Genomic DNA, 11,413 nt, shown 5'->3' with positions numbered 1-11,413 from the left:
TTAGAGGTGCAACATAGCACGACATCAAAATAACAAAACACCTCTACATTATATTTGACTATCCTTTATCCTGGTTGACTTCAACTTTATATCTGTACATAATTTGACCCTTTTCAAAATAATAGTTTTATCATAAAAATAAATTCTTAAAATTGAAAGTAACATGAAAACTGACACCTCACACCGTCACTCAGCAGGATTAACCAGAAGAGTTTGTGTGTCACTGATGATGTGGACAGCGACAGGAACAGTACCCTACCAATTCATGATGAACTCCTCTACCCAGGTAAGCTAGCGTATTACAGCCCGTCAGGTTTTTCTCGAATTAAATGCAGCTAATAATTCACTTCTGTTGTGTTTGTGCCGAATCGACACTACGGTACCGACCAATACATTTTTGTTATTTTTACGGGAGCTAAAAAACGTGAAACAAGCCACCTGCAGAAGCAGCGCCTGTCTCCGCTGACCAATAGCGGCGCAGTTCAGAGTTCGGAGCCGAGCGGAAGTTGTTGGCTGCTTCTAGCCTGCCATCCCTGCAAATGCATGTAGCCTTTAGCAGGCTAGCACGCTTGTAAGCGCATTTTTGGCCTTTTTGTCACTGAGGACCAAAAACGTGAAAATGTTCGGAGTGTGTGAAAGATGAAGCCGAGCGAGTCGAGGGGAATGATTTTCACCGGTGTTGCCTCTGAAACTGGGGATAAGAGCACGTAAAGACACCCGGAAGTGTTGTTGAAGGTAACGAGCTTGCTATTGTAGCTTACTCTGGGTGAATGATAAAGCTATGTCAGGTGCGAAATGTGTGGCTAACAGCAAACGTGTGGTAAGATGACGTTAATAGCTGTGTCTTTGGATAGTTAATCGTTACTCTGATCAAATGACAGCCTCCATTCAGTATTCATGGCGTTAGAAACGGGTTGCTTCGTAGCCTAGCTACCGTTACCGGCTATTTAAACAGGGGTAAGAACAGTCTCTTTTTATAATGTTTTTTCATTTAGCACAGCTTTAATGTGGTGGATGCTTTAGTGAATGCTATTCAGTGGTTTTACTCATGGTAGAATATCACTGACCGCAACGTATACTGAGTGGATTTGAGTCAGAGTAGTGATCACTAGCAGTACTCATAGTTTAGAATGAAAAAAATGAAAAGAAGTCTTTAAAAGCATATGGGGAATCAGTGACATTAATCTGTGCATGCTCAATAACGAAGTATCGAAAATACTGCATCACTAAAACCTCACCTGGTATTTTCGCTTAAGTGTTTACTCTAAGATCTCTTGTTTGCTTTGCACTGCCTGCAAGGATCGTTTGCATACTCATATAATAGAGAATATGGCTTCATTTAGTGCCTCATTTCAGCACAGTTCCCTTGGTGTAACGTGTTCAACAGGTCTTTCTCTTGATGGCACTGCCACTCTGGTTTTTTTTTTTTTTTTTTTTTACTGTCATCATAAAAATGACCCAGTGAATGGTCACCATTTCTTACACGAGGTGATGAAAACTCAGCTCCAGGCTTAGTTTATCCGCCCCATCCTTCATTTTCTACTTTGGAATATTAGGTTAGCCTGCCTAATGCTAGTTTCTCAACTGCATGCAGTTTGAAGGGTGTATCAATCTGCATTTCGTATACACAGTAATGATGAAATGCCTCTCTGAGCTCTTTCCCTATCTTCTTATCAAAGCTGCAGTCTGTGCTTTATGCCGAAGCATTCATAAAGGAGGAGCATCAAATCTTTCTTTATGTCCCTGCAGCTTCCAGCAGGCGCCGACACAATGAGTGCCAAATATGGCCTGGTGGGCTACAACAGTTCACGGAAGCACATTTCAATCTCCATCCCCTCGTCTACAGAGGTGATGTCACCTCATATAAAGTCTGTGGAGGAGCTGAGGGTTCTGGGGATCAACCTGAGCAGCTTAAGTGCACCCACACAGTTCTTTATTTGTGTGGCTGGAGTCTTCTTCTTTTACCTCATGTATGGATACTTACAGGTAGCGGGGATTACGATCCTTCTTATACACACACACGTATAGTAATACAGTAAAAATGCAGTAATTACATATGTTATTCAAAGTGATAACGTGAATATATTGATTAAATAAAACTGAGACAAGGCTATTAAGGGTGTTTTGTTATGTCTTTATATTCGTCCCTCAATATAGGAGTTAATATTTTCTGTGGAAGGATTCAAGCCCTTTGGTTGGTACCTCACTCTGGTCCAGTTTGGCTTCTACTCCATGTTTGGATTAGTAGAGCTTCAGCTCACACAGGACAAACGCAGAAGGTATGATAACAGATTATGCTTTGCCCCCCAGAAGACAGCCTTTACTGTAAAACACATTTTGTGTCTGACTTTTTCTTCCTTGTTTTTTTTTTTTTTTTTTAAATTTCATCTCCTCCAGGATACCAGGGAAGACCTATATGATTATAGCATTTTTAACGGTGGGCACTATGGGCCTGTCAAATACCTCTTTGGGCTACTTGAACTACCCTACACAGGTCATCTTTAAGTGCTGTAAACTCATCCCGGTCATGATTGGAGGAGTGTTTATACAAGGTCAGCTTCCTATGTTGATACTTATTTACAGTGTGCGCATTGTGTGTATTTTGGTTCCTGCTCTGCAAAGTCTTCATCCTTGCTACTAGATGATCCACGGGCATCAGTATTGCAGCTCTCTGTAGACCATTTCTATGCCTTTCTCATTGTAAAATAATTTGAGGGGATTTCCTGTGTCATATAAACTGTTCAACAAATTAAAGGAACTATTTTTTGCATTTGGCTAGAGTCAGTATCACTACTGATGACATGAGATGATACCTTGACCCTACAGAGGTTGTACAGTTAGTCCAACTCCTCTAGGATGACACTTTAATACGTTTGATTGCCACAAGGTTTGCTATGCTTCCCAGCACAGTCTTAAAAGCGTGGGTGAGACAGTTACTTTAGGAGAGCTGAACATGACCGTAGAATATGCATAACCCGTCAGCTGAACTGGTATCTGCTCCTTTGTGCAGGATGTGCAGAGCTACAAAAAGTGACCTCCAGAAGGCCACTGGTGTGACCAAATAATCAGAAGCAAATTTCATGAGGGTGGCATGAGGGACTGACATCCTATAGACACCTAGCTCTCTAGATGGGAGCAGAGAGCATGTACTTTGAGTACACGTGACAGATGTGAAAGGGTCTGGATTAACTGTGGAGAACGTTATGGTGCCTGAAACATCATGCAGCATGACTGGTTGGGTGGTGGGTCAGTGATGGTCTGGGGAGGCGAATCCATTGAGGGACGCACAGTCATCTACAGGCTAGTGAGCAGCATCCTGGCTGCCATTAGGTATCAGGATAATATCCTTGGACTATTAGTAGATTCTGTGTTGGTGCAATGGGTCCTTTGGTCCTCTTGGTCCACAACAATGCCCAGCCTCATGCAGTGAGAATTTATAGGCAGGTCCTGGAGGAGTAAGTAAGTGATAACATTGACGAATCTCACCTGACCTAAATCCAAGAGAACACCTCTGGGACATTATGTTTCTGTCCATCTTATGCCGCCAAGTTGTCCAGAAGCTCTGTGATGCAATGGTTCAGAACTGGGAGGGGATCCCCCCCCAAGACACCATCCTTCATCTCCTTTAGCAGCATTCCCCTGATATTGTCAGGGATGCATACAAGCACATTGGGGCTCCTTTTATTCCTAACACATTATCCAGTCCTATCAGTATTATTTTTTCCCCACTGGGATTTGGTTTGTTTTCAAAGTTTTCCTTTAACTTTTTTGAATGGTATATTTATTTAGTCTGGTATTTGTTTTTTGGGTTGGCATATAAAAGCTTAATTGGTCTTGTTCAAATGTAAATCAACAGTTAGGGTCAGCTTAAAGGTTCCTGCTTTCAGGAGATCCCCTCAGAGCATGAACCTGTTACTGTAATCTTTTAAGTTTTCATCATTTCAACAAAACTGTAATCATACATGTAGCTCAAATCTGTTGGCACATGAGGTAACAGTCTTTTAAAAATAACTGAAAATGAAGATTTTTTTTTTTATTATTCAGAATATAATAAAAGTGAATGTTACATCATCATTTACAGGGGGGAAAAAGTAGATTCATTTTTTCACCTTATTTCATTCATCACATATTTCCTTTGAAGCAGTGACCACCTTTCAACTTTCAGTGCATCCTTTTCATCCGCGTCTGTTGTTTTCTGTCGTGAGGGCCCAGTCGGCAGTACGTGCAGTTTCTTCCCCGCTCTTACTTTTGTCTGTCCTTTCATCCTCACACTGGCCTTCACAAGGTTCAACGTCCTGAACGTGAGAAGGGTTTCATGCATTTTTTTTATTTCTTTATGTTTTTTCACCCGCCTCCTTGCGTCTCTCTGGATGAATAGATGTGAGGACCACGGTCCCTCAAGGGGGTCGAGTGGAAAACAGAATTTGTACACTCCAAATGCAAAGAGGAAAGAAAGTGGGAGAGAGGGATAGATGAACGGATGGATGGATGGATGGAGGCAGGGGTGTGGGGGTGCATCTGATGTGAGGCCCTTCAAAGACGAGTCAGGGAATCAAAGCCGACCACAACCTGATGCCACGTCCCCCTGTCAACCTCAAGGCATCCATCCGTCAGCCTGTTTTTGAAAGACTCCTTCATCCTGTTGTTTTATTTCCCCCCACGTTTTTTTTTTTTTTTTCATTTTCACAGTTTTTTTTTTTTCCTTTTTCATTCTTGCATGCACAGCCCAAGAAACTTTGAGTTGTGAACAATATCCGTTGCAAAAACTTTCTTTAGTGATGTGTTTTTACTTCAGTCCAATGTCAACTTCTGTTTATTAAAGGTGGGTCGTCATCTTTCAAAGATTTCTTTGTAAGCTGTGCTTGAGGGGAAACTCTCTCAGTTTGGTTTATTGTGCCTGGGATGTTTTAAAGTGTTACACATATCATACATTAAAGTGTAGATTTCATGCTGGTGTAGTTTTAAAAACTTTGCCTGATTTTTGTAGGTGACAAGTAAAAGAAATGGGTTTAGATTTAAGGCTTGAAAAATAAAAATATAAAATATTTTAAATAACGTTTTTCTCCATCTTTATGTCCCAGGTAAACGCTATAATGTGGCTGATGTGTCTGCTGCTCTCTGCATGAGTCTGGGACTCATCTGGTTTACCCTAGCAGACAGCAAAGTGGCCCCCAACTTCAATGTCACAGGTATTTCCTTTGAGATCCACCTGCAAACTCAGATGGTTTTCGAACAGAGGCTCCTATACAAATACAGAGATGTTGGATGAGTACATTAAAGACACTGTATATATGATGTACATCTCCATAATGTAGCTGCTGACGTCTGTCACAGGTTCTTTCCCTTTTACTCTTGGATCACTGAATTGTGGCTGGAAACTTTTATTTTAGTACATAAAATTTCTATTTGTGCTCCATGAACTTTTAGAATAATATTATAATATATTTAGTTAAAGCACCTTGAGGCGTCTGTTTGAAATTGAGTAGTTTGTTAATGTTTCCCCTTCTTCACCCTGAATGGTTACATGTGCATGTTTCTGTGCACGCAGGTGTCCTTCTCATCTCCCTGGCACTGTGTGCAGATGCTGCCATTGGAAACGTGCAAGAGAAAGCCATGAAACTCCATAACGGCTCCAACTCTGAAATGGTACACTAGTGAAATAATATAAATCCAAAGGCATTTTGATAGGATCACACATTGTTGGAGAAAAATCCAGAATGCTTTGGTTGATGGTGTGATTGAAAGTACTTCTGTTCTATGTTGTGGTAATGCCACATTTTGTCGCTCACAGGTGCTGTACTCATACTCCATTGGTTTTGTCTACATACTGGTGGGCCTGCTGTGTGTTGGTGGGCTGGGACCGGCCGTAGCATTCTGCTCAGAGGTGAATATACCTGAAGATGATGTGATTACACATTCCTAGCTTTTAGTGGGGTTGTTTGCTTTATGTTTTCAACCGTTAGCATTGGAAGGAATGTGAAATCAGATCCTTTTAGGACTAATGTGTCAGGATGCTGTTTTTTATATTTCAGCTTTAACCTTGTAGATTGATGATGTTTTCCAGTAGCACAGGGTTGCAGTTTTTAGTGTTTTGTCATCTGGACCCTGTTTGTTTATCTGTTCTCCACTCTTTCCTTCTCAGCATCCCGTGAAGACGTATGGTTACGCGTTCTTCTTCTCTCTTACGGGTTATTTTGGGATCTCCTTTGTGCTGGCCTTAATCAAGCTCTTTGGGGCTTTGGTTGCTGTAACAGGTCAGAGTCGCAGTTTATAAAGTTTTCCTCAGAATTGTTTTATCTCGTGTGAAAACAGCATTGTTGGCATAAACGGCAAATAGTCATATTTCAGTCAGCCACACAATTATATAGATAAAAAAATTACCACTATCTTAACCCAGGATGTTTGTCTTTTCTTAGTCATATTTTAAAAGTAATTAAGTAAAGAAATGTAACGAGTGTCACTGATAGTAACGCATCTGTGCGGGTTTCTGTACAGTGACCACTGGGAGGAAGGCCATGACTATCGTACTTTCCTTCATGTTCTTTGCAAAACCCTTCACTTTCCAGTAAGTACCACCACCTTTTGACTTAAAACACTTTCCTCCTAGTTTAAAGTAAGTCTACAGTGTGACCGCTGACCCCCTCTTTGACTAATAAGAAACTTGATCTGACTTCTCTGCCCCTGGTTTTTATGTCCTCAGTCCATTTGCAGACCTCGAGATTTCCTCCGCTCCTTCAGTTTGTCCTTCCCTCTTTTGTTCACCCTCTCACTCGCCCTCTGCGCTGTCAGAGAGTGAATCCGCTGCTCTGTTGTTCAGTGACTCTTGAAAACTGTGTGTGTGTGTGTGTGTGTGTATCACGAAACAGAAAAACTTTTGTGTGTCATCGCAGCCAAATTTATTCACCCTCCAGCTGGTGTGTGCCCTCACCCTTAACTGGACTCAGTCCCTTTTTATGGCAACAGCTAACACTTTTTAAAACCAAAAAACTGCAGTACTACAGTGTGTTATCAGTAAATGGCAGATTTAACCAAATTTATAAATACTAATTGCATCAATTTCTGAAGAGTTGTATGATATACAACACCTGTATTACACCTGGTTTGCATGTGTTTGATAGGGCAGCAGCATTGGTCCATCGTTTCAGCAAAACTCAACTTCACTCAAACTGTCCAAAAAAAAAAAGTTATGTGTTGTTATTTTAACAATGCCCTGTGGATTTTTGTGCATGCAAACCTTTGCCCAGTGTTGCTCGTTAGGACAGACTATATCCTTGCATTTCTGTGGAAAGCAGATATTTATCCATTTATTAACCTTTTACATCATTCAGCTGAAGCCACAAACTTCTCGGGGTGTCGTAAGTCTTCCCACATTAGTTGTATAAAACATCTAACCTCTCCGTCTTTGCCCTCGTCAGGTACATCTGGGGTGGCATTCTGGTGCTCTTTGGAATTTTTTTGAATGTTTACAGTAAAAACAAGGACAAAATGAAGCTTCCCTCCATCAAGGACCTCAGGAGCTGGCTGCTGGCGGGAAAGAAAGTCCGATTTCTTTCACAAAATGTGTAGGAGACACTCAGAGGTTCGGTGGAAGTCCTGTGCCGACAGACCACTTCTCTCTGCTACTTCCGGGATGAAATACCCACAGGATGTGCTGAAGCATATGCCGGGCCTCATCACCACTAATGTTGAGCCAAAGATGGGCACACAGGGTTCGACCTCCAATCAGCCTTACAGACAGCTGATAATAATCAAACTGTGGGAGAGGGAGTCGCTGTTTTCCATCTGCGTACCAGGACACCGCTGGTTAACCGAAGTGGCACTGTCTGCAGGAAAATGAAGGAACTGCGTTTTAAAAGGGGATCAATGCCTAGTGGGATCTTGTGAAGCAATGCTTCAAAGACCCACTGAAACTTTTTTTTCCAATGTGTTGTACAACACTGAGGACATGCAGTATGAGACTTTCTAAAGGGAAGCCAGCTCATTAGCTCACCAAATTGCACAGTTTTGCACTGGAATTGAGTGAAACACTTTAACCCTCGAGTGGTTGGAGCAAAAATGAAATGTTTGAAAGAACAAGTACAGAGATACGTGGTAATCTGTATCGTGTGTGAAATTACTGTCACCCATCTTAAAATAATACATATTGATTTTTTAAAAAAGTATATTTGCCCCTGCATGTGCCAGAAAGATGGAAGAAAATGTTTTTCAGGACCTTCTTTATAAAAGTGGCTTTCATAAGTTTTGTTTGTTTGTTTGTTTTGGGTTTCTTGGGGTAATCCATATGTGACTCGAACCTTCATAATGTGTGTTATGTGCAATGGTCACATTTTTGGGAGTCAGTCACTCCTGGACATCAACAGCTGCCATAATTTGCTAACCATATACGTTTGGGTCAAAGGGTAAAGCTCTTTTTACAATAAAATATGTATTTAGTAATTACAGTGGTGGTGTTTTCTTTTTTTCTCAGCCAGCCCTTATTCTCTCCTTTTGCACCAGTTGAGAGAAGAATTGAAATGTTGCCAAAATGTGTGTGTGTTTATCCATCCAGTGGCCTTGGGCGTGTTTGATTAGGAGTCCTGAAAAAAGAGAGCACTGCTAGACGGAAAATAAACAGCAGTCTTCACAGCGCTGAGGCTGTCCTATTCATTTGGATCCATCGTGTGTGTGTGTGTGTGTGTGTGTGTGTGTGTGTGTGTGTGTGTGTGTGTCACATAAATACCAGTACAGTTTTTCTAAATGATGGCATGATAAAGCTCACACCTGGTTCTTCCTCAGGCAAACCGCTGCTTCCCCTGCAGGGCTATTAAAGCATTTTTGGTCTGGATTTATAACCGGCTTTATTTTTTCCTCTTGTGCTTAAAAAGATTACTTGACTGACATTAGTGCGACTGCCAGTACATTCAGGACAGTGGTGTACTGCTGTTTTTCACACATTCATACAAACACACTCCCGTCTCTGAATCTCTGGTTTTAGCTTCATATCTGTGCATCTGGTTTTAATCCAGATTCAGTATCCAGTCATCACCCCGGAGATCTGTGCTCGTCCGGTCTTATTCACTCAGTATCGTGCTTTTAGCCCCGCTTAACCGCACGGCTCTTGATTTAAAGCACTGGATGATGTGAACAATGCTGGTGTCTGTCAGTATTGTGGAAATATTGTGAGGCAAGTGTATCCTTTCATAGAGGTTTTATCATACCCTCTTCTGCACCTGCTCGCTTTCATTGTGCTCCAGACAGGCTCCAAGGAGCTTGATGTTTTTCAGGCCTCATTCAGAACAAATAGACCTCTACAGTTTTCACAGTTAATGTGTAGGCTTTTACTCTAACAATCACATCTGTGCAAACTTCACAAAGTGGTTAGACAATGCAGTTGGACTGAGGATCATCCATCCGATCAGATGTTTCCCTCTCATTTAACAGAATTGCGCCGCAGTAGTGCTCATTTTATCGCCAATGTTGGTAGTGAAACCGTGGCTGTGGCGGTGTTTTAAGTAGCCTACGAACACGGTGAAAATGTTTGAGAAGTCTGTCCCTCATTATCATTTTGTGTTGTACGCGCGTGTCTCCGGCGTGCTGTGAAATGACGGAGACTTGCCAGCTCAGCAGGAGACGGGCTGAGTGTGGCTCTCTCTGTGATCCTAATAGAGGTCCCGATATTACAGTCTCACTTCCAGGCGGGAAACCTAACGCTGGGCCAATTAGTAATTTGGTATTTCATAAAACCTGGCAGCTTGTGTGTGATGACAAACTGACAGAGATCTTCCCTCCTCCGGGGAACCTTTGGTAGTGCAGCAGTACACACACACACACACACACAAAGGACTACTAAGTTTTCTTCTACAGCAAAATGGCAAGTGTTGTGCAGATTGAGAGCACGTAACTCAATTGGAAAGAGAAAATTACTTTGGATGCTTTCTTGTTTGGCTGTAGATTTGAGTTTCACACAGACAAGAAAATTGGAGGAAAAACATGTTTTTTTTCCCTTTTCTTTCTTTTTTTTTTTTAAAGCCCGCCTTGCTTTAATACTGTCTTTGTATGATTGATGGGCAGCGAAACAGTCCATTAGAGGTTGAGGGGTCATGTTACGGGTTAAAAACATTAGTTTGCCATTACATACATTCGATGTGCGGCGTACAGAACTGCTTTATCGCTATGGGAAAGGCTATTCTCCTCCAGCTCCCTGAAAGGTCATTATGGGATGGGAAAGCCCAGTTGACCCAAGGCAAAGTACATCATTTGTCTTTTAGCACCGAGAGAACACACCTAACGAAGCCGGCTGACCCCTGTTAGAACGGTTAGGTTTTTTGCCATTTTTCAAAGCCACAGAGGAATTTGCCATCCACCGAAGTCAGCTATTTTATTTTAACTCGTGTACTTTTGCGTTATTTTGTTGTGCTGTCTAGTAATAAGTGAGTTTAGGTGGTTAGTTTTTCTTTAAACGTTGACAGGCTGTTTGAAATTCTAAATTTAAAGCAAACATCCAAGAACAGGAAACCGTTTCATTGTAAGATAAATGCAGCTGCAGTCATCTGGGATACCGCTTTTTTGTCTTTTTTTTCTCTATCCTTTACCCATTTCTTGTTCTTCATTTTACACTCCACACTTCCCAACACACACACAGACACCTGCTAACACACACATCCAACCAACCTCTGCTCTCGCACGGCTGAGGCCCTTCCTAATAAATAATGGGAGGTGTCCGCAGCTCATCATTCCCGCAAATAGGCTGCTATATAATATGCGGTCCACCTCAGATAGGTTGCTATATAATATGTGGTCAGACCTCGGATGGCCACATAGGGGAGCGCTGGCAGAGCCATTCATTATGGGTGCTATGTGTCAGTGAGGGCAGTAAGGTGGCGAAATGAGGGATATGCAGCTGCCCTCACACTGCTATTCACACACAGACACACACCAGATGACACAGTCCCTGTCATCGTGGGTTTAATGGGACACACACTCCCATTGTGCCTGTTATGCCTCTTTTAAAACATGAGAACAACCTGAGGTGGAATAGGCCCTTTTCACAGGAGTCATTCTGAGAAGTCTTAGCAGGGTAAACATGGGCGTAACTGGTAAAATGAATCAGAGTGTCGCAGATACCTGTCTTAGATACCTAAGACAATCTTAATGGAACAACACCACCACAGTTAACGTTGTTAATTTCTGATGGGACAAGGGCCTGAATAACAGCAGTGTAACAAGATGATATGAAGATGAGATAATATTGCAACTAAAATTCTAAAATACATTTTTCTAAAAGAAAAATGTATTTTTAAAGGAAACAGTTTAGGATTTGGGGAAGCAGCATATTCTGCTAATAGTGCTCGTGATTGGTAAATGGACTGGCACTTATGTAGTGTCTTTCTACTCAGTTGAATAATCAAAGCACTTTCTTACTGCAAGTCACATT

The 11,413-nt window shown here is 41.7% G+C and overlaps 1 protein-coding gene across 3 annotated transcripts; it reads left to right on the top strand.

Annotated features, from left to right (window-relative positions):
- Positions 1-226: 226 nt before the first annotated feature.
- slc35b3 (solute carrier family 35 member B3) lies at positions 227-8,436 on the top strand. 3 transcript variants are annotated; one of them, XM_084939029.1, is made up of 10 exons: positions 227-286; positions 1,750-1,986; positions 2,158-2,279; positions 2,398-2,552; positions 5,082-5,189; positions 5,549-5,646; positions 5,792-5,884; positions 6,143-6,254; positions 6,496-6,565; positions 7,416-8,436. In XM_084939029.1, the coding sequence occupies exons 1-10, from the start codon at positions 227-229 to the stop codon at positions 7,564-7,566; spliced, it is 1,206 nt and encodes a 401-aa protein (XP_084795155.1). In that variant the 3' UTR covers positions 7,567-8,436. The 3 variants fall into 3 exon arrangements, with proteins under 3 accessions (XP_084795155.1, XP_084795156.1, XP_084795157.1); XM_084939030.1 differs by lacking the exon at positions 227-286 and adding an exon at positions 470-735; XM_084939031.1 differs by lacking the exon at positions 227-286 and adding an exon at positions 755-957.
- The last annotated feature ends 2,977 nt before the right edge of the window (positions 8,437-11,413 follow it).

Source organism: Perissodus microlepis, chromosome 9 (assembly GCF_051167445.1).
Source record: "Perissodus microlepis isolate ML-2025 ecotype Zambia chromosome 9, ASM5116744v1, whole genome shotgun sequence".
Taxonomy (NCBI): Eukaryota; Metazoa; Chordata; class Actinopteri; order Cichliformes; family Cichlidae; genus Perissodus; species Perissodus microlepis.
This window is presented reverse-complemented; position numbering and strand designations above follow the sequence as displayed.

What these genes read in the sequence shown, in the direction of transcription:
- slc35b3 (XM_084939029.1), top strand. Translation starts at nt 227, where the DNA reads ATGATGTGGACAGCGACAGGAACAGTACCCTACCAATTCATGATGAAC. An exon ending in TGGAGGAGTGTTTATACAAG is followed by an intron (nt 2,553 to 5,081) that starts GTCAGCTTCCTA and finishes TTTATGTCCCAG; the next exon opens with GTAAACGCTATAATGTGGCT. An exon ending in GGCTTTGGTTGCTGTAACAG is followed by an intron (nt 6,255 to 6,495) that starts GTCAGAGTCGCA and finishes GTTTCTGTACAG; the next exon opens with TGACCACTGGGAGGAAGGCC.